Here is a 26496-nt window from a genome sequence, read left to right as displayed (position 1 = left end):
TAACGAAAGCTAACAGACGCTAATGAAAGCTACCAGAAGCTAACGGGAGCTAACGAAAGCTAATAGACGCTAATGAAAGCTATCAGAAGCTAACGGAGGCTAACGAAAGCTAACAGACGCTAATGAAAGCTATCAGAAGCTAACGTAACGGACAAATGAGGAGGCGGGTCTTTTCTTCGTCTAGAAGCTTTATTGATAATTGTTTACATCTCACAATGCATTCCACAAACAAGGCTCCCGGCGGGAAGCTTATTATCGTCACAATTGAAGTATGAAGTTTATCATTCACAATTATACTTGCATAACAAACAAATGCTTTCCCAAAAGTCACATCAAGTTGCAACTTTAAGATATTGGCTCCACAGACAGTATGGTTATTATTTTTTTAATCCCTTTTATTTTTTTTGACTTTTTAAATATTTTATCTGATGTGGATGAATGTAAACGTGTTTCTTCCAGAGTTTTTCTTTACTAGACAGCTGCAAATGACATGGAAATAACGACTTTTTAATGAAAGGATTTAAAATCGTCTGGCAAAGGTTTTTCTAGAAGTTACTAACTAGAGTTACTCAGAAGCAATGAAGATTTGAAATGGTAGTACAAGCCCAACCCACCCCCCCCCCACCCACAAAATTCGACAGCAGCTAGCTCGAAGCTTGAGGGACATGACAGCATTTCAGTTAACCATAGTCACAAAATACTTCTAACCATACCAAAAGAAAATACAAATGAGGTGTTCACTGCTCGCCTCGTCCTTCTCAAACACACCAGACAAAGGGAAAAAAGCTGGAAAAAAGAAGACAAAAAAACCCGATAATGGGGGCATCGGAGAGTTTCCTTAAAAGATTAAAATGTGTTTCTGTGATTCAGCATCAGAAACAATCATCTCATCATCGACCTGCTTCCACTTTCCCAGAAAACACACAAAAAAAAGGAATTCTGAACTGGAAAGAAAAGTGTTTTTATTATTTTTGACAAATAAAGTTAGAAGGGCTGCGTCCACGCCAAACCCCCCACCCCTCTCCGTCTTCAGACTTCCTTCATACATCAACCCTCCCTTGCCCTCCCTCCCCCAACAACACTCCCCCCTCTCTCCGGTCAGGACTTCCGGAAAACAAACTCCGACTTGACGTTGCTTTACTCTGCTTTACGTTTCATCCCGGGCACCTTCGCCTGGATCCTGCAGGGGAAAAATAATGAAGATTAACAAAAATATTATACAAGTCATTTTATTCACATCTTGGACTTGGGGAGAATCTCAGGCTAGTTCAGTTCCTGTGTCCTGCGGAGCTCGGTGTTGAAGTCTTCATCAGAAAGGGCCGTTTTAAAAAAATAGCCAATATAAAATGTACTGTTATTGTTTTTTCAGGAATCTAAAATAGGACAAAGGTATATTGTTTATCTTCCTGCAGGTACTCGTGTCTGTCTACATACTGCCATTCTCTCTTTGAAAGCCTCTAAAACATGTTTTAAGAGCTCCGTTTCTTACTTTCCAACGACGTCTTTGACCTGGTTGTTGACCAGAGCCAGGTAATGGTCGATCTGAGCCTGGAAACACAAAGAAAAAATGATTAAGGATCAGAAAAAAAGCTTTGCCTTATATGGAGGAATATTTCTTTAACAAATACCTATTTAAAAATGAGAAGAGAACAACAACAACAGGATTAATATTAAAGACTTACCTGATGCTTCTCATAGACGATCGGGCAGCTGAACAATCCGACCAGACCTGAAGAAGAAGAATTCAAATTACCAACAGTCACTGAACGCCTCACAGACCAACTGATACCACAGCAGAATAATTGACTGTAGACTTATGAAATGATTGGAAAACACATTTTAAATCATTTATTTGAATAATTGTATTGCCAGTTGATTAAACGAATACATACATATATAATGTAAAAGCCTCCAAGCAAGATGAAAATTGTCACTCACCCAGAATAAGAATAGTGAGGCCGTTGAACAGGGAGCCGACGTAGGTCAGGATCCACATCAACACAGCAAACTGCAGCAGGAAAATGTAGAAAGCAGTCATTAATGTCAAAAATATAAAGAGGTTGGAAAACACAAAGAACTTGATATAAGGACGTTAATGTTTACTTCAATCTTTTCTCTGATCATTAGCAGACTATTATTTTTTTAAAGGACCTAATTTATAATAATCATTTACTTTGTACCCGTGTTCTTTCGTGTTTTCAAATATTGTATCTGCACTCCACCTCTATGATTACCATTGTATAGCATTTCATAAAAAGGCAAGTAAAAACACAAATGCACGTTTCAAAACACCAGTCCAACACTTCAATATTGAAACAGGATTTTTTTTTTAGCTGGTCTCATACCGAGGATTAAAAACAGCACCAGAAGGCAGAAACACATCTGATGGTTGTTATTTTAAAAGCTGAGATATAAACCCTGAAGCTGAAGGAATATAAACGCTGTAATACAACGTGACAGCGTCCTGCTCGTGCTAATAGAGAACATGGAAAAAGCCCGGAGAAAACATGGCTGCCAGCGTAAAGTTTAAAACGGTTAGATTTCTGACTGGAGGGCTGTGACATTTTAATGACCCGCTGGTTGTAAAGTGATAACAGAATGATTAATCAGAGGAAGAGTTATATTTATACTCTGCAGAAACATTCCCAAGGCTCAGACGTCCTGCTGATGGGATTTAAGAATGAGACTTGCAGCGAGACGACTGACAGCCGTAGAGATGGGAGTTCTTTTATATACGCTTAAAACTAGGGATGTGACTTTCAGTCCAAAACACTATTCGAAATTCGCTAGACAACATTCGAATTTTATTCGAAAATCGAGCCCCCCCCCCCCCCCCCAAAAAAAACAAAAAAAAAACACACACACGCGCGCTCACGTGCGACATCCCCCTCCTTCAACCACCACACACGACAGAAAGAGTAGACTTAACCAAACAGTTTACTGAATCAACAAAAACATTACAGAACGGTAAAATGGGCATATTCCCTGAGCATTTATCTCAGCTACAGCATGACAACAAACAAACAAACAGTTTTATAATTGCAACCGCTGCGCTGTTTTTCATTTAACTGCCTGTTTGGCGGAACCGGGTGAAACAGTTTCAGCAACGAGATCGAATGGATTTAACAGAAATAGCAAAGTAATAGAATAGTAATAAAATAGCGAAAACCTATTGCATATTTTTATTCAGAAAAATCAACATGTCAACGTGTTCGGGGTGGAGACGTGTGCGCAGCCTATTAACTATTAAGCCGGCAGCGGAGAACACGCGCTCCGACGGCACGGACGTTGCAGGCACACACAAATAGGCGCTCGCCAACTTTGCCAGGCGGGGGTATCTTTTTTGATTTGCTTTCCACTGGAAAGCAAATCAATAGGCCTACTAGTCAATGCGGCAATACAATAAAAAATAAATTAAAAAAAAACAATCAATGCGGCATTCGAAATGAGTATTCTTTATTCGAACGTGTCACGAATATTCGACTATTCGAAAATCGTGTCCCAACCCTACTTAAAACTCCATTAACCACATCTTCCATACAAAACTACCACTCTCAAAAAACTTCACAGCTCTTTCATTATTTATTCAGATCTATTTTAAATATTTCTTGTATTTTAATAATCCTAGGAAATATTTTCGAGTTCATTTAGGACTTTGTAAACTCAGAATATAGCATTGTTTTTATCTGTCGGTTTGTGGTGTTTTTGGGGCAAACGTATAATTAAATATTACAAATGATTTTATGTACATCTTGAATCTTGGTATATCCCATTTATGTATTTGTAAATGAGTTATTGTGGGCCATATATACAAAACATTAAAAAGGAGTTCGTGGCTGAACAAGAGTAAGTGAATAGTTTCTATTTATACGTTTAATCAAATGCACAATTCAATTGTTATTTACCATCCTTTGTAAATCAGGATTTAGTTTAGAGCACCGTGTAAAATGTTTGAAGATTTACACCGGCCTGTATTTTTAAAATGTCTGCCTTTAAATCCTCATGTGTGCATCTTCTATCAATGATCTTTCCCTCTCACCTTGATGGAGTCGACCAGGTCCTCCACCAGGAACAGGTGCCGTAATTCGCAGATGCCTTTGTTGATTTTAGCCAGAACCAGGTCGCTGTACTTGTGGACCATATCCTCAGAGAGCGCCACCTCCTTGTCCAGGTACTGCCTGAGGGGGGGAACAGAGCAGGAGCAACCGTCAAGACAGTCAAGGGTCAAATTAAGGCATTTTTCGAAGTAGATATTGATCTTGCAATCAAGTATCATTCAATCACACATGTCCTAAAGTCGTTCAGGATTACAACTGTAAAGCAACCCTCTCCCTCAGTTTAAGTTAATCTGAGCTAATTGGTCGTCAGGAGCCATGAGGTCAGTTGATTAGCAGCCGGTGAAAGGAAAACACAGTAAGAAGGATTTGAAAGAGAGCCAGGATGGAGGATAAACAAACAAACCAACAAGAGGCTAAGAATAAAAACACCTCCTCTCTTCACGCTCTGAAAATACAGAGATATTTTTATGTGTTTCTAAAACTGGGCCTGACATTCATCATAACGCCTGCAGCTCACTGATCAGGATTAAATCAGGTCAGTCACTGGCTGAGCTTAATTCCCAATGACACTATTTCATAATCCTGGCTTCTTTCTCTTAGTATTGTGTTTTTAATTGATTTAATCTACAAAGGATGTTGAGTGAATATCTTCTCATGGGCAAGTCAAAATTGCCCATGTTCTTCATTATTGTTCCATTTCTTATTTACTAATTTATTTCTCTTAATACTTTCACATTTATTTTTCCACACCTTTATTTTTAACTTATTTATTTTAATATTTTATTTAAAGGTACCTTTTTTCGGGGTGCAAATTATATTTACTCATTTGTTCCTCTTTAAATGTATTCATCTCTTTACTTACTATACTTCCATCCTTTTAGTAGTTCTCTTCATTTGTATGGTACTCTATGACTCCATAATAACTAACTTTTTACCAGTAGTGTAAATCGTACAGCGCATCTCTTACCTTGAAAAGGTATATTCACTACACTCAATACTGTTGTACTCACTTGAATGGATGTCCATCATCGGACTTCTGGATGGCCTGCAGGATGCCTTTGTATATCCTGAAGCAGATGGTGACGGAGAGCAGAGCGAGGCCGATGTAGGAGCAGACGCTCACGATGCTGCATGTCGTCAGTGAGAGGAGCAGCAGCAGTGCGGCGCCGAACACCACGCCTGTCGCCTTCACATCACGCCAGTAGAGGAGATCTACCACTGCAGGAGGAAGAGGGGCGTTTAGTGTCAAACATCCAGAGAAAACCTTTTAATTTACTGCTTTAAATATTATGCTAGGGGTTCTGGCAGGAAAACTGTCCCCAAATATTAAATACTATTTATTCTGTATTTAATTCAGGAATAATCCTAATGAACTAAAAATGAATACTCAATGTAAAACTACTAAAGCGTTGTTGTGTTTGTTATGTGTATTATTAAAAATAAACGATAGTACATTTCTTAATTAATATGTATAGCTGGAGGACGTTTTCACCTAATTTGACAGCGGTCTATTACACATGATGCGATGAGAAAACAGAAGGTCGTCTTGGGACATGACAGATATGCTCCGTCCTGGAGTTAAAAATCTAAGTCAATTTGTTTTGGTAAAGTTTAAGTGTCCTCCGGGAAAATGAGTTTCCCTCCTCCACACTCACATGGTGGGTGCATGTGACGGAGCATCTGTAAAGTTTACATGCTGCAGCTCTGCTGGAGGTCAGAAGTCAAAACACTGTCATCCTAACAGCGGCTTCTGACTCACAACCTTCCTCCTCGTCTCCATGCCTTCTGGACTTATCTACTCTTTCCACCCTGATGCCACATTAAGACTTCCACATGATATAACACCAGCTCAGCTGCTCAGATTTGGAAGACATTGCTTCAAGTTGCATGAGCGTTATTTTATTATGCCACCGTAAATGAACTCAAAATGTCTGCCTCGCTTACTGTAGAAGTAATGAAATGTCTGACAGAAAAAAAGATACAAAAATCAATGTCAGTTTTGGTGTTTGCTGGGCTCTGTGAGGAATTTAGTCTTACATCGTGGAGTTGTTTTGATAAAGATCCAAATCCATGTTTTTTTTTCTAAATATTGAGGTTTCTATGACTTGGTGCTGCAGGGACCCAGATAGACTGGTTGGTAGTGGAGATTTGGGGTGGGGGGGAGGTCAGTCTCACAGCTGAACTCATGTTGGAGCACACTTAAATTTCAGTAGGGAATTCCAGGCAGGTCAGCGGACATTATTAGCAGCGCAGGAGTCGTGGTTTCCTGCACGCTCTCCGTGTTGTTCTGTGTGACACTGAGAAATGACGTCCACCTGCACGCTGGAATCTGACAGCTTAATGTTTCTGCATCGCTTATCGGAAATGACAATCTACCGTCATTATTTAAAGGGTCACTTTAGAATAAAAGCATAAAATACAATCCATTATGAAGTAAATATGTCTCCAAGCCTGATTTACAGGCATCTTTGGTTTACTTTCATAGAAGAGTAAAGAAACAAAAATCTTCCCCCATTAAGGAGGAAATCTGAGCGCTTTGACAATGTTTTGTAATAATCTTTGTAGCTATACATTCCTCACAAAAAATGCCTAATATTTCCTGTTAGTTTAAGCTTTTACATATATTTAATTCTACTTGTAATTTTAGATTGCCGTTTTATCTATTGATGTTTAATGCATTGAGTGGTTTTCTGTTATACAATAAAGGATTTCTATTATGTACTGCTCATTTTTTATTCACCTATATTCACAAAGAAAAGAACGTTTAGTAAAATCTGTTCCTCTATTTGGTAAAAAACCAAAGAAAAACCTTCAGTTTCAATTTCAGTGCAGCTATGGTTTTACAATGACAAACAGAACCAGAGATCAGTTCCTCTGCTGGCTGCTTTAAAAACAGTTACTTAGACGAGAAAATCCTGATAAGGCAGCTTCGTTTTCGGGAAGCTTCTCATTGAGCATAGTGGGGTGTCCATGTGGGGCGTTGACAGCTAGCTTTAGCTTGGAGCTAGCCCTCCCCTCATTATCTAACTGCTCAGCATGCTATCATGATGCTAGAAGCTAGTAGCAGCTGCCGCCGGGGGTGTTGACACAGTGGGCCGCTGTCTGGTTTCAAACACCCGGGGAGAGGGGCCAACATGAGGAAGAGTTGGAGGATGAGGAGGAGGAGGTCCAAATGTGGCTGTCTGGCTACATATGGTAGCAGCCGTGCTAACATCGCTAGGCTAAAAATAGACCAGCATCACAGCTAAACCCCGGTTGCTATGTTTAATCATCAGCTCTCTCTCCAACATGGACCCGGGGTTTGAATTTCCTCCCCGGGGTGCCCCCTCACCGTGGGTACAAAACGTCAACCGTCCAGCGTGACCTCCGCCGGCGGCCCGCAACACCTCACTCTCTCCTGACGTGAACCCGGCGTTATTCCTGGTACTCATGCAAACTAACCCGGTGATAAAACCGTGCGCAGAAAGCGATGTGAATGTGAGCATAACGGGGCCTGGTTAACGAAAGATTATGAGCAGACTGACCCTGTTTGGCGTCCATCTTGAACCTCCGATATAGCGTGCAGCAACACGGCGGCTCTGCCTGGCAGAGACCGAGAGGAGGAGAGGAAGAGGCGGGGGGACACATGCGCAGCTCGGCTTCTCTCTCCGGATGGACCACTGATTACTACCAATTTACATTGTACTTTTATATAAAGTCACACTGCCCAGGACAGCAAATGTGAAATATTATGCAAGTCAAAAACAGAAGCCGTCAACACTAATGATTAATTAGTGATAGTATCCCAAAATAATAAGACGCACAAAAAAATCGTCTTGTGAAACCAATGACTTAAAATATTGAGTTAGCGTCTGTAGAAATTATATATGTAAAAACTAATTGATGCTTTATAGAAAAATAGATGAAAATATAAAAAATAACTACTTGTCTTTTTTTAATAAAAAAGCCAAGTTTTTAATTCACATTGTTTTATGGATACTGGAAATGAAGGTTCTTTATAACATTGGAATAAAATAACACAGACTGCCTAAAAAGCTTCCTGTTTTGAGCAACATAATTAAGTCTCTAAATGTGACAGAAATCAGGGTGGTAGGAGCAAGTCCTGCAGGTAGACACTACATGATGTCCAAAGTTCGGCCGAAGCAGACAGTGTATGTGTGTGAAAGGCCGTCTGTTATCATGAAGAAATGGGTTTAATAAAAGGATTATGACCACTGCAGGGAGAGGTGTGTTGCATAATGACACTGTAAAAGGACAACCGAGCAGAAAAGATAAAAGTTAGGAATTCAAATCCAACCCGCTGCGAGTGGAACAAAAATAAAGCATCCTTCAAAAATAAATCCATGTAAGGAACTGCGAGGGAACGCCAGGTGCATGCTGGGATAAAACTGGCCCCAATACAAAGTGAGAAACTAGGCTTAAAGTAATCGTTTCGTACTAAAAATATAAAGTTCTTATCTAGTGTTATATTGCATGCAGCTAGGCTCCGTCCAAAGACGTTTTTGAATGTTTGGTCCTGCAGATTCACAGTTCAGACAAAGCTTTGTTAAAACACTGAGATGATCAACAAAAACCTTCAAATACTGCATTATAGGAGGAAATATTCAAGCAAACTGCTGAATGAAGAGAGAGAATAATGTGGTCGCAATATAGTGTTGAATTGAACCCCACACCCTGTTAAATTCACTCTCGTGTGCACAGACATTTTCAGTAAAGGCATGTTGAATACATTTGGTATTTTACTGATGATTACAGTTAGATCCTCATCCCAAAGATAAATGACCTATGGGTTACTGACAAGATAATGCTTGATAACCTCAATACTATTGCAGCCACAGAGGGTCACACACTACACATAGTAAAGTGCTGTTTCACTGTGCACCCCGCCCATACTTCACCCCCCTGGGAGAAACACAAGCGGCCTCTTTCACCACCTTGTCCTCTACGCTAGTTACAGGCTCAATAAATGACAGCTTGATGAACTAAACACACACCGCACAAAGGCCTCAGTGTTGAGATAAGAAGCGACAGCAGCACACATGGAGATCAGCAGGCAGCGTGTGATAACTGATATTTGTGTTTTATACTATCCATAGCAGTCTCTTTGTTTCGTCTATTTAAAGCATAGGCCTTTAAAGTGTGTGAAAACATGAATTCAACATGTTAGCAAAGGTCAGGGGTAAAAATGGAAACATTTAGTTTTCACAACATTAATGATTTTAACTGTAAAGGTCAAACTCTAAAAGCTGGGCATTATTGTTTTAATATCTTAGTAAAAAACATCATTTGTCTTCAGCAGCAACTCAGTGACATAGCATTCTTTTAACCTGAAGTCTCAAACAACAAATGTGTTGAGATGCAAATGAATTTGACACATTTCTTGCCATTAGCTACATCTCTCATTCAACCAAAAATGTTGGAGACCTGTGACATATGAATCATATTACAGACTATTTGCAAAGACACCTTTCATTAAAAAAAAGACGCTTCTATCATTAGGGGACAGAAATATGACTTGCTTCCATACCAAAAATCTCACTTCATTTAGAGAAGGCTAACCCTAACCCTGAACTCGTATTGCATCCTCATAATGATCAATAATCACAAGTAAGCTATTTAATCCCTCAAAATGAGTCTAAAATTCAACAAATTAAATCATGAATTTCTATTCCATAACCCAAACAGCTGGATGGAAGTGGTGACACAGGTGGTCATTTAAAAAAATAAGGTTTATCTAATAATATGAAATGTATTGATGGTATTTAATATAAGAAAATGCCCAAATCCTTCCATTTCAGAATCATGAAATGTGCTATCTATCTATCTCTATAACACACACATATATACACACAGTTGAATATGAACATAAATAATAAGTAAACTGTGTGACAAGTAGACTATTGAATTTAACAAATTTAATGAACTGATTCTGATTAGGTTTTATAGGTAAGAAGTCCAACTCTTTTAGGGTCTACACCACCCAAGCCCTTTAAACCCTGTAAACACCTTTATATTAGTGATTCTGTAGTTAAAGTATCTTGCACTCAAGCATTTTTCAAGTAATGTAATTACATTCAAGCGTACTGTGTTTGTCCATGGCACACTGGATGCAGATAGCTGCCAAAATCCTAAAAGGGTTCATCCTGACTCTCCTCCAGCTCATCAGCATATCCCGGCACAAGAGCCAATCATTAATCTGCCAGATAACGTCACTCCTCTCACACATCCCTCCCCCTCTCTACTGTCTACCTTTGGTCACAGAGGCTGACTGTGACCAAAGGTCCTCTCTGCAGGACGAGCAGGGAAAAAAAAACTGCAATCATGTCAACTGTGAGGACAGCAGAGGACATATCACACCTTTGACAAAAAGTAGTCCCACATGTGTATCAAGCAGCATGAAAAACATCCTAAAATTCCCCTATTAGAGTAAAATGCTCAAACTCCAGACACCAAAAGAGATCAAATGATATTTAAATAATTGTTTGTCTGCAATGACAGGTTGATCCACTAATAACCAGCAACTCTTCTGGTAATTAGTTGAATCATTAAAGTAATGTAGCATGCATAATGTCTCTAAAAACACTCTTTTCCCTGATTAAATCAAAAATAAAGCAAACCTCTTTTGGTTTTGAACTGCACAACACAATTAAAGATGTCACCTTGCACTTTGGTCTATAAATCACTATTTCTCAAAAGAATAATCTTGAAAATAAGTTTCCAGATCCAAGCCTGCAGTGTTCAAATCGATGGACACGGCAGCTGAATTTGCTGCAACGCCTCTGTGTAACAGTCAATGTCAAACATCCATTCAAGCTGAAGCAGTGAAATAAAAGCCATGGTGGACGCCGTACTTGTCCCCAGGAGCCGCTTGCAGCAGTGCCCCCCCACCCCCTCTGAGGGTGGAGGTACCTATACAAAGAGAAGCATATAAAGAAAAAGGTGGAGGTGGTGCATGTACCCTCTTTTTTCCAGAGCTTGGCAGCCGACTCCTTCTCCTCAACAGAGTTGTTCTCCATGCCGTCCGATCAGCAAACACACATTCCCCACAGAGACAAGCGAGTGGCAGCAGCCGGTGTGTGAGGAAATGTGTGTGTGAGGCTGCAGGAGGAGGGAGGGAGGGAGGGAGGGAGGGATTGAGGAAGGAGGGGAGAACCCGAGCAAGGTTTCCTGTGGGGGGAGACGACTGCAGCGAGGGAGCAAATGAACCGTCAGCTGACTGTCTGATGCCAGCGCTCTGACGCAGCAACTATAACCGTCTCTGCCTCCCACACCTCCACCCCCCACCCTCTCTGCCTCACACGCCTTTCTCTCCGCTTAGTCTTTTTGGCATCCTCTCCCTTTCCTCTTCCTGCTCACCAAGGCCCAATGTAATCTTCCCTTTCTCCTCCCTTTTTCTCCCTCACGCATGCGTTATCTCCCTCCTCCCCCTGTTGCATTCTCAAATTTGCTGACGGAGCACACGAGTGATTTCTGTCCATCTGTGGGATTTTTTGTTTTTACTGTTCACTGAAAAATGCGTAGTTTTAAAATAAATAAAAACTATTTCATAATCATGCTCCTTTAAATGATTGTTTTAAATAGCACAGCTTTATTAAAGTCTAGTTGTATAATATAGGAGTTAAGGACAAAACCAGACTACAAAAACCAAAATATACAAATAGGATAAACTGTGTGCGAGTAGTTCTAAAGTGTATGTATTATAGTACATACGGAAAATAGTGGAATATCCTGTTTCAGTCCAAAAAAAACATACATAACATCTTTAAGTATCAGTTCTTGAACTGATTAAGATACGTTTAATCAAATGACACCAAGAGAGTAATCTGCTGAAAAGGCTCAATATTTTACGCTTAAGAACAACCAAAATGTGTTTCTTCAATGAGCTTATTTTCTCAGAGTTCCTAGCATTAATTTAGTATTTTCACGACTAAGAGAAACAGGAGAGCTCCGTTCACTATAAGTCAGGGAAAACAAACCCTCAATAAAAGATGGAACTGATTTAATAAAGCTGAAAATGTGGAGACATTATCTCAGTTGTAGTTAATGACATCTTCCACTAGAGGGAACCAGTCTCATTTTATTAACCATTTTTATTCTATTTTACAGAAAATGTTCAATTAAACTTGATTAAAAACTGTCTAAAACCTGGAAAGTAAGAAAAACAGGTACTTTTTCTGTCAAAGACAACAGGTCCTCAGTTGTGATAACCCAAATAAATAATAATATTGTTGTATGAGAAATGTAGTATTGCATTTAAGTCTCATACTGTTGCTACCATAACAGCAGGGTATCAAACATGATATGGCCTGATTTGATCTACATTTTAAAATGTATGCATAGAAAAAAACAAATTAAAGCTCACCAAATTAAATGTAATTGTAAAGTGTAACACTGATTAGTTGATGTCTTCGTTCACTGTTATTGATTTTCCTTTCAGTTTTGGGACAAAGTGTCCAAAACTAAATCAGCATCCTCAGTTCATGGGAGGGTGAACTGTGGTGGTGAAAGAGACGTTACATAAAGACAGAAGTACCAAGCTTGTGCTGCTTTGTACTTGGACAAGATGTGACCCTTCACCGGGAAACTTTACTGATTCACTGCTGACGACACACAGCGGCCATTAATCTTCATAGAACTGCAGACTACAGTCAGTGTCACAGATAGGAGTCATCACCTTTCAAAAAAATGTAAAGACTTGTTTTAAAGTAAAGCTTTCAACCTCTAACTGCATTAGATTAGATTCAATTCATGCCATCAAATGTTTTCCTTAAGATGTTGGCATTATTTAAGTTACTTCATATTATTTTTTCTATTTCCGTCTGATGCGTTGTATTTTCGATTGATTTTTGCTTTGGTTACTTCTATTTTTCCCTATTGTAAAGAATTCTGAGCTGCTTTTGTACTTCTTGCTGCCCAAAGGAAATTGAGTTATATGAGCTGTAATATCTTTTAAAGGATTTGTTATATTACTTGAAATACGAGACCAATCCACGAATCAAAATATTGAAAAAGTAATTAAATAATTGTTAGTAAAAGTAAACTCTTTTCCATTTGTGTTGAGATATTAAAAGCACAAACATCTGATGAATAAAGTAAGGCTTTCAAATAAAAAGGTAAGGTACTGGTAGGATCGTTAGCAGAATCATTAGGATCCCTTATTTATCGTTAGAGAAAAGTTCAAATGAGAGCTGCCGTCAGCACGGAGGAGATTTATGTTTTAGTGCAGCTCTGCACCTTGGGTTGTTTAATGAAGAACGTTTGCTGAGTGTTTCTGGGTCGGAGAACCCTTTGTGGGCCTGCCAGTGTCGCAATGCAGGGAGTAGAAGGAGAAGGAGGAGGAGGAGGCGGCTTTAATTAACAGGAGATCCCTCCAACACACACACACACACACACAAACCAAAGTCCTACTGCTCCAGTTACACAGTCTGTCTGCAACGCTGCAGAAATATGCGTGTGTGTTAACTGATCAATATCAGCTTTTTAAAAAAAACTGAGTCATCCATTTAACTGAGGACTAAGCACTGTTGTTGTCTTCAGAGGGTCGTTCATCACTTTCTAAAAGCCTGGAGAAGGCATCTGTCTGACAATCCATGTGAAATATCATTACATTAAACATTTACTCTAACACGAATGGCATTAAGACCTACAGCAAACGCTCAGGTTTAACATAAATGAAAAGATTCCAAAACTCAAGAGAAAAACATGGACTTTTTCCATCAAATGCACAAATTATGTTGACAATAGTGGAAATATGCCTTCCAAAAAAGTTCACCAATCATAATTAGTGCAGATTATTATCTTGATGTTTCAAAATGTAATACAATCATCTTCAAAAATATCTTTTGTCCAAAGAGATTTAGTTTACTGCCATAAATGGACAGAAAAGTATACAAATCTGTACTTGCAAAAGCAAATATTGGCCAGTTTTCGCTTGATTAAACAATTGAACTTACTCATGAAGGCAGGGTGTAGGTCAAAATTATAATTACTACATAGCCATGGGAGAGGGCTTATTTCCTGAGGGAAAAAAACTGAAGAAATTGTGGATTAAAGACTTAAAACATACAGAAAGAAAACTGAAAGGCCTGTCACAATAAAGCGTCTTATTTTTTACATTCATTTTGACCTTAACTCAGAATATTACATTATAGCTTAATCTATCACTTACTCGAAAGTTAAACAAAGTCCTTACAGTAAAAGAATATACCTAGTAAATAATTCAGGTGTTACTACTAGATAGTAAGTTCAACAGCGTCTAAAGTCCTACAGCTAAAGTATTTTGACAGAGGTTGATCCTCAGGTGTATAAAACTGATGCAATTATATAATCATTACAGGGTGGGAGAGATTGTAAATGGCAATAAAGAAATACAGATAAAAGTACCAGGGTGCGGCTGGTAGCTGTGTATGCAGAGTTGTGAGTAGGTGTCGGGGGCTATGAGACAGTGTTTGGTTTCAGATTGGCATCTAGAGTTATTTCTAGAGACGAGAGAAGTTAAAAGCAGACGCAAAGCGAATCCAACTCTAGAAAGAGTGACTGTACAAGTGTTTGTATCCCAGGATTTCTCCATTTCTGATCGTGCATTAATTAACGTTAACACTATGTTATCCTTCCACTTAAAAGTATAAAAAGGTGGCTGATCATTGCAACAGAAGTGAAAATATCACATTTTACTTACCACATCTTAACATGTAAAAATAAAATGGTGCAAAGAAATGATATTAGGATGAAAGAAATGCACAAAATGCAGCAAAAAAACAAAACAATGAAAATCACAACCAGAAACCAGACGTAACAAAATGCAATGGTTATATTTTCAGAGAATATGCAAATAAAAACCAAGAGGGGATGATGCAAGAAAGGAAAGGGAAAAGGAAAGAGATGGGATTTAAAGTGGAATACTGGCTGCTGATTGGTTGGGAGAAAATAACTCAGGAGAACAAAAGGAGTGGAGATGAAAATGAAGCCGATGGATATGGAAGTGCCGGTGAAAACTAAGGAGGATGTGGAGGGGTGGGGGGGATGTTTCCATGCTGGTTTATTTTACCTGCTCTTATGTTCACACTTGGCATCGTAAACATGCTCTTCTTAGCCACTGCCTCTTCTGGTTTGCGAACAGGCGAGTGGGTGAGTGGAACTTGGGGTGGTGGCTGCTGAATGTCAAGCTTCTCCAGCTCAGCCTTGCTCTTTTGGGGGGAGGCCTGGGTAAGGATTCGGTAGGAGCTCTGGCTTGGAGCCTCCTCTTTGACCTCAGGGGGAGTTTGGGTTACTTCTGGAACTGGAGCCACGTCTTTGTGCCCAAAGCTTAGATCATCATCATCATCATCCTCATCATCATCATCATCCATGGGGATCTCTGGGGGCTTGGAGGAGGCAAACTTAGAAGTATCCAGAGCCTCAAGAAACTCATCAATGACGCCCCTTGGAGGCCGCTCGATGAACTCAAACTCCTCCGAGGACACTTCATGCTCGGACACTTCCTCTGCCATCTCTGGCTCCTCAACCTCCATCATCTTCTGGTCCATCTTCTCCGTTTCCACCTGGAAGCTAGCAGGGTTCTTGGCCATGGCTTCCAGGACCGGAGACAGGGAGTCTGCTGTTGGCGACTCTGAATCCGAATCTTCAGCTTGGTTTTTTTTGCTCTGGAAGTCAAGAGGCTCAAACTTCTCGGTCATTTTGAGAGAATCTTGGCTTGCAAACCAATCTTTCTGCTCCATCTTGGCCGGTTCTTCCTCTTTGACCTTAGTTGGGGTGGTTTCCTCCACCTCTTTGACAAGATCGAATGCACCAAAGCTTTGGTCGTCTTCGACTTTGGGTTTGTCGGTTGACTTCACTTCCAACTGCTCAGTCATCTCCTTCAGCAGGGACACTTTGGCATCAAAAGCAAACGGATTGTTGGCCGACAGATTGATTGGAGGGTTGGGAGACTCCATCATCCTCCGTTCAAGGATGGGACTCTGCTCCGGGCTTCCCTCAGAGGAGCCAGAGTCCAGTTTCTCCGGGTTGAGCGGGGACGTCTTCAGGATGTCTGGAAGCGATGTAGGTAGAGGAGAATCCTCTTCTTCCTCTTCGTCTTTCAGACCAGATGAGAACTGATTCATTGACTGCATGAGTGAATCAGCGGCCATCTTTCCAGTCTCAAACTTTTCCCCCTCATCTAAGAAAGATAGTGGGGTATCCTGGGATTCTCCACTCAGGCCATACTGGACCAGATCAGGAGTAGGGGACTCTGACACTTTTGAAGGCTTGTTGTCGGACTTGGAATCTCCAAAATGGGAGTAGCCGCTGTCCGCCAGTGGGGAATAGCCGTCAAATGGGTTGTTGTTCTTCTTCACCTCATACATCAGGTCATCATCGTCATCAGATTGGTTGCCGTGGAGGTCTGACTCATACCTGGTAGAGCTAATGGGAGGCGAGTCCTTGGAGAAGGTATCCATTGAGGCCTTTGGGTCGTCTTGGGATGCTAGAAACGGTGAATCCCAGTGCTCTGTTGGGTTAGAGGAGGCAAGATGAGACTCGGGTACCTTCATCTGGGGGTTCACGGGGGAAGGGCCAGTGGAGGACCTGTCTGAGCTAATCATCTTTTCCTCGGGTGAAAAGGAAACGCCGCTGTCTTCACACGGATTATGAGGCCCTGGGTCTTTCCCTAAACTCAGGTAAGGACCAGCTAATGGATCTTCCTTAATCTTACTACGGCCCGGTCCAGAGTCACCCTCTTCACCCACCCAAGGCATGTCCTTGGACTGAGTTGTGGGGGGTACAGTGGAGTAGGAGCCAAAAGATGCAGCAAATCCTGAAGTAGGGGGCTGGTTGGGACTTTCGGTCAGAGAAAGCTCCTCCAGAGAGTCGGGGGAGTGAAGAGGAGAGAGAGGAGAGATGGGAGCAGGGGAATCACCCTTCTGCCCAAGTGCTTTAGTAGAGAGGGAGGAGGAAGAATGCAATACAGCACATATCAAAGACATACTCCATTCCTTACAGTGCCCACCACACCTGGGTAGAGCTATTAGCACAAACATTTTTAATTAAAGCAACACCAGACCAGACAAGAGCTGCTAAAAAGAGCCGGCTGGTAGACTGTTTACACGCCATTTAGAAAATTACTCAAAGTTACAAGATACAAGTTAACCCATGTGATTGCCTAGTTGCAAAAAAGAAGTGTGATTGTTAAGAAGCCTATGAGAAAACAGATACCTGATGAGTTTATGTTTGAATGACTAGTTTAACTCTTAGTGCAGCATGGTGTTCATTTTGTAATTAATTGTTGGTAAAGGTAAATAAAGTTCAGGTAGGGAAGGTAATATGTGTTTGTAGCAATCAGCTATGTTTTTGGCATAAAAAAGGACTACAATATATATATTTTCGAATATGGTTTTTGGAAAGCAGACTGTCTTCCAGTCAAGATTTGGCAGCATTTGTCTGGTGGTCTGTATTTACCACCCTGGTTTGAAGCATGGTGGTAAAATATGTTTTTGTCCCAGGTATGGCGCCAATAAACCATGCCCAATCAAAACACAAGCTGTTAAATATAGTAGATAATGATTCCTCTCAAAGATCTTTTACACATTTTTGTTATTCAGTTCATATTGTTTGTTTATCACTGAGGGGAATCATTACTCCTACAATACTACGTGTGTAAGTTCATCACAAATCTACTCTACGAGAACAATCCCATGTGAGTCACAATACAAGCAAAGTCATACAATTTAGTTTTGTGTTAAGATACAAACTCACAAGCATCTTGTGTTAAAAGTTAATTAGGGTGACAAAACTCTACAGCTTCTTACATGCAAAGGGCAATTTTTGCCACAAAATGCAGGAGTGAACTAAAAAAGTGATGAAAGAAAATAAAGGAGGAAACACAGCGAGCAGAGATAACTTGCCTGTTGGGAATTGCATCAGAGGATGAGGCTGAGCTTTAGAAGGAGAAGGTACATCTGTGGAGGAAACAAGAGAAAGCAGCAGAAAGAGTTTAGTCAGCCCAGAAAAGAAAGACAAGGGAAAGTGACAGATAGCATCCAATTATTAGGGAATGAAGTTTGAGATTGAAAGTCAAAAACCTCAGGAAAGATGCCAGGACGGCAGTGCTGTGAATGAAAAAAGGAACAGTGCAAGACGGGACCTAAAGGGTTATGCATGTCTGATGAAACACATTTCCACGTGGTAAAAGACACATTTGATGATGCATTTCAACCTAGAATTTACACATTAAGCATTTTTAACAGAACTTATTATTGTTAAATACATTACAAGAACATTTGCAACCGGAAAATAAAGTTGACGTTACAATTTCCCCAGTCAGACGATAAAGAAGAAGTATTGCAGATACAGCAAACAGCGGATCACACTGCCTACACAGAGGCGTTATGATCTGCAGCGGGAAACGAGATTGTGAAAAGCACCTGGTACCAAAAATACGTCAAGAAGATCCGTCCCATGTGGTGGAAATGTGACATGTGCGAAAGAAGCTATAAATACTACGCGTCAGTAATTCTCAGCTGGGAAGTCTTAATTAACGCATCCGTGTAGTTAAGGGAAATCAAAAGGAGGACTTCACGTGGGACCCTGCAGGGTATTCCTCGTCCAATTCAAAATATTATTGAGAAGGAAACACTAGCTAGAGAATAAGACTGGGTATCACAACTTGACATTGTAGGTTGATGTTTCTTACACAACAGGTTCTCTGGGTGTGTAAATGTTTGTTAAAAAGATCTCCTCTAGCAGTAAGGGGGGGGGGGGGGACATGACAGTTTGCTATGGAGAAAGATAAAGAAAGCTGATGGCAATCAAGAAGGAGATAGCGGTCATGATGACACAGGAATGGAAAGAATTCCTCTCTGATCAGGAGGAAGTGATTAGGTTTAGTGGTGTGTAATCCTCAGGATTTCACAGAAGTGAGCAACAGGAGGGCAAAACGGGCAGTTTGAAAACAACTTACTCAACATACGTGAAAATATAATCGAAACATTAAGAAGTACTGTCAGCGGTTACATAACAGCACATTCTTGCACGTCAACACGACTTGTTGCCAAAGACAGGAAACTTATTAAAAACAGATGGCCTGTAAAAGCAAATCAAGCCGAGTTGTATTAACGAGGAGAACTGTTTCTGATCATTGTACCAAACAACACTGCTTCTGGCAAGGTGTGCACAAAAAATGTGTTATGGATAAAAGCTGAAAATGACATAGCACTTTTGCTTTTCTGGTTCATCCACAAAGAGATTTTAGTGGATTATAGTCTGCAAGACAGCTTGTAGCAATTCTAAAGCCAGGGTGCAAGTCAATGGCAAATCCAACAAAAGCGACTATTCATAATTCAAAGGCTACACAAAATCCTCTGGAGTTCATGAGCCTTGTTTAAATAAACTATCATAATATCATTTACAATCCAAAAAGCGAGTTTATAATCCACAGACAGAAAGAAACAGACAAATTACTAGCAATTTTTCTCTGAATATTACTCCCAACCTCCCGACTCTGTCTAAATAACATATAATACGCTTTGGAAAGTTAAATATGCACAGGTTTAAGATAACAAAACATTATCACTGTACAGAACATTGCTTTAAGACAACTATTTTGAAACCGATTGGACATCTTTTCTCACATGAGCCTGCACAGGTAGAAATACCCTCTACAGTCAAACCAGGACGCAGCGCTAATTGCATGTCCTGTAGATGTCATTATATCCACCCCTCTACAAAAAAAAACATAAAACCTCTACAAATATGTTTAGAAGTTATAAGAAGCAGTTGCAAAACCTGCTTGAGAACCTTTATGTGTTAAAGCAATCCAGTGATAGTCTGTATATTGATGGTACACTGCAAACAGCAGATCTAATTTGCATACGATTATACTAAAACTTGCTTAGCCTGCAGCGTAACTTAATGAACATAAAACTTGAGATATCAATCTCCTCTTCTTCAAACATGATTTTTTAAATTAACTTCCCAAAAAGGCATAATCCCTGAAATCATTGGACAAATAAAACATTTAAATCACACGAGGACAAAATCAAACTGCAATCAGTCAAATCAGCTGAAATAAATCATGAAGTTGATTATGTAATTTGTTGGAGTTACATTTATCAGAAGCTTTAGGAAATGAGTCGGTAATGAATACCCTGATTTTATTAACACATAATCAAAAGGCCAAAATGATTCTTTATTTGCGGCCGTTTTTGTTTGGTTACCTCTGCAGTTTACGTTTATGTTCCAGCCCTGAAGAAGACCTGTAGGATTGAACCAAGAACACACATTTAACAATACCGTTACAGTTGTTAATCACGTCAGATTTAAGTGGAAACAAGTCATTTTCACTTGGTTTAAGAATAACCATAGATTGAATACCATTTGTGTATCCTACAGGAAGCCACAAGTATATTTCTATTCAGGGTATTAATACAAAAAACAAACAGCCCTTCATAGCATATGCTGTAATTGTTGAACAAGCTTTAGATTTGGACAGCCTTAAGTGGGCCGATCTGAGCAAATGTAACCAGATTAGACATCACATGCAACCCTAAACATAGCTGGACCTACAGACACTTCTGTCTGCAGACAGTTAAAACTGGAGCCGGCAGGTTAAGCTTTTCAGGTTTTATTTGCCGATACATTTCAGATACGGGTTGTCTACGCAACTTCTTTTTTTTACAGGAATCATGGGTCACACTGAGTCACTGTGTAGTGGACTACATGATCCGTCTAAAATGAGGTAATGGAGTCATTGTGCCATTCCCTGTGGACGGTTAACAGGGGTCTGAATCATCTCTATAAATGAATGGCTTGATCACAGGGCTGCACGTGGAATATTACTTGTTGATTGTGTATTCTTGACACACTCTACTTTATTACCACTGCGTTGAATGGCATTAATAAACCGCACTCAAGTTGCCAGCCTTTAAGCTCCATTAGCCAGAAAACAGTGCATACTGGTCAGGACATAATGTGTAAAGAGGTCTATTTGTCTTTATATAATTATTACTATGTTTGTGCATTTTTGTTAACATTATTTCATTGAAGTTCTGAAGAACATACTTTTAAATTAAGTTTTTTTTAATTAATCATTGGCTTTAGTTGGTTACTTTAAAAAAACACTATTTATTTATTGACCTTCCAAAAAGAAAAAAAGAATCATGCTATATTGTGATTAAATTACAAAAAAGATATGATATGACAGATATTGTTATATAAAATGTTGTGTTATAATATTGGGATAGTCATTTAAACTATATCATTCATTCCTATGAAACAATAAAACATTTTAAGAAGGAGTTGTTCCTTTTGTCTCTCTCCTTGGTGGGAATCGAACCCCTGTAATCGCCTCGCTCTACCGCAGAGGTATTTGCTGAGCTATAAGTGTCTCAGGGAGCGTCTCACAGCTTGACACTGATATACGACTTCAGGCCAGAGACTCACCTGCTGCCATCTTGTAAAATGAAGAACTCAATGTACGATTCTGTGCTTGGTCTGGAACGTGAGTTTTTCCATTAATTGTCAAGGGGGTAAGACCCAGAGCAGGTTACTTGGGGTCCTGCTGGGAAAAAAATGTGTAAAACCACCTGAATTTAAAGCTACAGTAAAGACACGCATTATGTAAGGAGGTCTCAAAATACTTAAAGCTTAAATTGAATTCTGGTTCCTTTTGGACTCATTTTGTTAAAGACTGCTTCTTCAGGCGAAGGTTGTGTTCCTTTCTTCAGGAAAGTGTTAATTGAATTGCTATATTTAGACTACTTTGCCACCAAAATCCATGGACAAAAACAGTAATGATACCTTGCAGGACAAAGGTGTTGCTACCGCTGCCTCCATCAGTTAGTTTGTGTGTCTTTGGAGAATCCACAGAAATCACACGGACACAAAAACAACCGATTCAGCAACTCCTGTGTCCTGCGAAGAACTACTGTTTCTGTAAGGGGAGTCTGGTGGCTTTAAAGAGAGCATAGAGTGAGAAATGGTCGTCAAACAGCCAGGTAATTGCGTGAAAATATAGCTTACACGTAGAATGATATTGAGGCTTTTAGGCATCTATAATACAGCAGAACGTTGCTTGGATTCCTACTGGTACTCCTTTGTGTTTCTCCAAACCGCCGTCGATTGCAGTAGTAACTCATAAAACCTCACTTTAAAAAACATCTAAATTATTCCTTTAATGTGATGAATAAGCACCACATAGGTATGCATCAACAGCTCTGGAAATATCAGCAATTATCACAGCGATAAGAGGCTAGATTTAAAGCAGACTAACATGTGGTTCTCATCACATTTAGGACTTGTAGTCTGAATGCCAGCTGCTTTGTTGGCAGAGTAAAAACAACAGATACAGACAGAAACGTCAGGCGTGGTTGCTTTGGTGTGGAGAGGATCTGGCTCTGCAGCACTAAACCCCACTTATGTGCACCAGGTTACAGAGAAAACAACAACAAGGAGCTTTAAGCCTCCGTGACTTATGTGTGTGACATCTCTCCTCTTCATCTAATCCACCTGACCGCATCACAAGCTCTGTGCAAACACACACTGACAGATGTGGGTGGCCCAAAAATAAGATGTAGGCTGGCAGTGACTGTTGATTAACGAGTATGTCAGTCACGCTGTCGGACAGGACACAACATTTCACTTCAAACACCTTTTTTAAGGTCGATTAAGTGAATCTGGGAGGTGAAGGCACAGCAGGGCTCAGACTTATGTTCACAGACAACACACTAAAGAGAAGCAGAAGTGTGTGGGAGGGTATCTGGGTGCAGACAATGTGAATATTTTAGTGCCAAAACCCAGTTTTCTCTTCTGTTACCAAACCCATTTTCCCTAGAGCTGCAAGTTATAATCGTGTTTTTCCATGATTGATTAACCTGTAACAATGTCCTACAGTTGACGGTGAAAAGCTGGTTTATACAACACCAGAAGCAGTGGAAGATTCCTATCAAAATATCCTGAATAGGCGAGAAGCTGAAGCAAGTAGCCCATATGTCTTAATTGTTATATGCTACATTCAGAATAATGTTGGTTTTCAATTCCTTTCATCAATGCCTGCATGTTTTTCTCAGTTGCAAAAACTCATGCGTCATGACTGGAAAAAAGATCCAAAGCCTGGCTTCTTTTCATTTAGAAAGATAACAGCTCTGCTTGCAATCTCTGCAACGCGAGCAAATCATTGGAACTTGTTCAAAAGTTGTAAGGTAGACATTATTCACTGCTTTGGGACTCTGAGATAGGACTACAGCTGTGTTCACCCTCACAACCTAAGTGGGCCTAGTTTTTCAAACAGAAATGTTATCAGGAATCGATAAAGAACTGAACCGATAAGCAGAATTGATAATGGCAAGATCTTAGGAATTAGGAATTCCCTTCCCTACACCAAAAGCTTCTTTAAAAAAAAAAAAAGGTCCAATAATCACCACTCAAATGTTTAGGTTTGCTACTTGTAAAAACAGAAAACACGTGTATCAGAGTGATAAAGGCTAGAAAACCTACCAAAATGACACTGATCTATAATTTAAAAAATGAAACTGAGATAAAATAACCTTAAAAGGGTGGGAGATATGAATGAATGATTGCCTTTTGTTCAGACATGCGACTGCTGCTTTAACTGGTGCTCATGCTTTATCCACCTCCATCAGTGGGGCCTTGCCAGCAGCCCCACCCTGCCTCCCATGCCGAGCATGGAGGAGGGCGATGGGCCTGTTAACCTGTCACATCCCAATAAACAACAGCAGCACACAATACACATTTTCTCAATTTAAAATTTTAGAAACGCGACTTTGATACATACGCCTGTGAAAGCTGCATACAAGAGGGACACATGGAGGCCTCTTTAGCCAAATCGTCCCGGGATTAAGGGTGTTGGTTGGGTGGAGAAAGGGGTGAATGAGTGGAAACAGGCCGGAAACACATCAAATGGTAAAGCAGTGATTGATTTTAGGGCGTTACTGTTAGTGTGGCAGCAATATGGAGATGTGGGGAAGCCGAAAGGGAGTGGACGCAGAGCGGATTCCTTTGTTGTGACTAATCTGTGGGAAACAGTGCTGTGCTAACAGTCGACTGCTTCCAATATCGGACAGCATCATCACCCGTCATGCTGCTTTTCTTCCTACTTTAATTCATCCACCATGATATTAAAGACAATTTCACCTTATCTCTTATCCATCTGAATTAAATTCCCTAGATTTCACATAAATAAACTGTCATGTTATTTCAATAGAAGGTTTCAACCTGACACCGGACATGAGACCGATCATCGGGCGTGTTTAACCTGGTTTTTAGCTTCGAGTTACAGGAACGTGATATCCAGACACCTGATAGCCTTTCAGTAACCTCATTTCGTTTGGTTTTTTCGGACAAAAAACCTAGATAAAATGCTTTTGTCCGATAATGGAATCATTTTAGCAGCAGCGTGTATCGATAGCAGATGCTCAGTCTGACACAATTTACCAATATAACGGAGCAGTAATTCAAATGTATTAATGCTAAAGGTTTATTAAACTTCACTGGTATAGTAGATTAAAATGTTGAAGACGCATTGCAAGGTTTAAAATGGTGCAAAAGTGCCACCTCATCCAAGCAACAGTATGCTTCATATTTGTCAAAACAGGTGGGCCTACAACAGAGCAAAAACCGGGGCTAACGTGTTAGCTTATTTGCCAAAAATGTGCAAAAACAACGATAGATTACCCCACCTCATTATAAAAACTGTTAAAATTGTGTTGTTTTATTTTTTATTAACCTTAATCACAATCACAGGATGTCAAACAGCAGGTTAGGTTTAAGATGACCAACCCCCCTCCTCGGGTGTAGCATCACTAGCTAGCCGGCTAACCTCACCGTGTCATCATTAATGTTACCAAATGCGGATAAATTCACTTAATTAAGATTAACCGGTGATTCAAGTTGGTTAAACCGACAAAATGTGGCACTTTACGGCGATAATGCATATCATTGTCGGCGTTTTGACGAGCACCTCATGCTAACCTCGAGCCGTACCATGGAAAATAAGCGTTAAAAGCCAGCTAAACCGTTAAAACGCTGTATAACTACAGCACACAATTAACGTTTAGATATCCGTTACAAACGCTTAAACTATTCATCCATTTCATAGGTTAGACACTCACAAGATGCCGGAGCTGGTGGTTCCTCTGTCACCGCAGGTTTCTCTTCTGCTGCTGCTGCTTCTGCAGGGGCTGCTTTCTGGGGTTCTGCCGCGGGGAGGGCGTCGCTCTCCGGTTCAGGTTCTGGCTCAGCCTCTGGCTCCGGTTCTACTTTGGGGGCAACAACAACTTCTTCTCTTGGCTCCTCGGCGACTAAAGAAGGAGTGTTGTCGGCAACATATGAAAAGCTGGTGGAGTCTGGGAGGACAGGCTCCTGTTCTGGTTCCGACACCACTGGCTCCGGTTCCGTCACGTCGAATGACTCTGATAACGTTACCGGCTCCTCTTTTTCAGGGGCGAAGTAAGCTTCTGTGGACTCGTGTGGCGCACTATCTTCAGCCCAGTGGCGGGCCAAGGCGTCCTGAGCCCCTCCGACCAAGTCCACAATATCATCCGTGCTGAAGAGGTCCTGTTTGGGCTTCACTTGGGGCTCTGGTTCGGGCACTGTTTCATGCTCTGGTTCCGGTTCGTAGTGGTGAGCCTCGTCGCTGAAGAGAGGAGTGGAGGAAGAGACGTGCTCGCTGTCTGCCATTTTTCTTTCTTTCCCCAAACTGGAGGTAAAAAAAGTTTCAGATCCGGAACTTTTTGGGGGCTCAGTTACCTCGTGTTACACACTTCTTCACCGGGGGGGAAAAAGCTGCTAAACCGAACCGGTAACTTCCTCCGGGTACGTCTGCTCCGTGACACCGGGTAAAGTTGGACAAGTGCGCCACACGACAGTTGAGTGAAGTCGGACCCGTGTCTCAGATGGACAGTGAAGTTGAGAAGGAAAGGGGGGGGACTCCGCTGACCAATTACCTGCGGGTTACTCCATGAGTGACGTGACCTTTGGCCAATCAGAGTGCGTCAAAGTAACCTTTAGCCACGCCCAGCAGGTGTCCCATTACCTCGTCTACGAAATCTCCACAAAAAGTTCACTCTGTTCTTCTAACACAATTTCAGCTCCAACAGGGCACTTATTACATAACTTATACTTTTCTGTACAGTAACTCCTCCTGCTCCTGTACAGCCAACACATGTCATACAAAGACAAGCAGAATAGCAGAAGTACGTGGAAGTTTTACTTTAGCAATCCTTTTTTGACTTCTTATGTGTAACTTTTGACACTTTTTAAGTGTGTTTTTTTAAGTAAAAGTAAATAAGTTGTACTATCAAGCACTTGTGAAATTGAATACAAAAAACTCAAGTACTGTCAGTAAAAAGTACAATATGTTCCTCTGGGATGTGACAGAATAAAAGTATTTAAAAAGTAGCAGTAAAGGGAAATACTTAATTAGAAGTATGTAAGAATATTGAAAAAG

General features: G+C 40.4%; 1 protein-coding gene across 8 annotated transcripts; it reads right to left on the bottom strand.

Moving 5' to 3' along the window:
* Nucleotides 1–170: 170 nt before the first annotated feature.
* On the bottom strand, nucleotides 171–25968 carry LOC134858353 (reticulon-1-A-like). 8 transcript variants are annotated; one of them, XM_063874198.1, is made up of 10 exons: nucleotides 25160–25968; nucleotides 20249–20287; nucleotides 17939–17992; nucleotides 15106–16968; nucleotides 5069–5276; nucleotides 4040–4178; nucleotides 1939–2008; nucleotides 1683–1729; nucleotides 1490–1548; nucleotides 171–1180 (listed from the first exon to the last, which is right to left on the bottom strand). In XM_063874198.1, the coding sequence occupies exons 1-10, from the start codon at nucleotides 25725–25727 to the stop codon at nucleotides 1138–1140; spliced, it is 3090 nt and encodes a 1029-aa protein (XP_063730268.1). In that variant the 5' UTR covers nucleotides 25728–25968; the 3' UTR covers nucleotides 171–1137. The 8 variants fall into 8 exon arrangements, with proteins under 8 accessions (XP_063730268.1, XP_063730270.1, XP_063730269.1 ...); XM_063874200.1 differs by having other exon boundaries at nucleotides 15106–16545; nucleotides 25160–25967; XM_063874199.1 differs by lacking the exon at nucleotides 20249–20287.
* Nucleotides 25969–26496: the final 528 nt, after the last annotated feature.

Source organism: Eleginops maclovinus, chromosome 22, assembly GCF_036324505.1.
Source record: "Eleginops maclovinus isolate JMC-PN-2008 ecotype Puerto Natales chromosome 22, JC_Emac_rtc_rv5, whole genome shotgun sequence".
In the NCBI taxonomy this organism is placed as follows: domain Eukaryota; kingdom Metazoa; phylum Chordata; class Actinopteri; order Perciformes; family Eleginopidae; genus Eleginops; species Eleginops maclovinus.
The sequence above is the reverse complement of the archived record's forward strand: the minus strand, read 5'-3'. Positions and strand labels throughout refer to the sequence as shown.

Excerpts from the sequence above, each read along its gene's own strand:
- LOC134858353 (XM_063874198.1), bottom strand. The coding sequence starts at position 25,727 with ATGGCAGACAGCGAGCACGTCTCTTCCTCCACTCCTCTCTTCAGCGAC. Across the intron at positions 20,288-25,159 it reads ACCACCAGCTCCGGCATCTT|GTCTTCTTCAGGGCTGGAAC; the intron begins GTGAGTGTCTAA and ends TCAATCCTACAG. Across the intron at positions 5,277-15,105 it reads AAGTGTGAACATAAGAGCAG|TGGTAGATCTCCTCTACTGG; the intron begins GTAAAATAAACC and ends TTCCTCCTGCAG.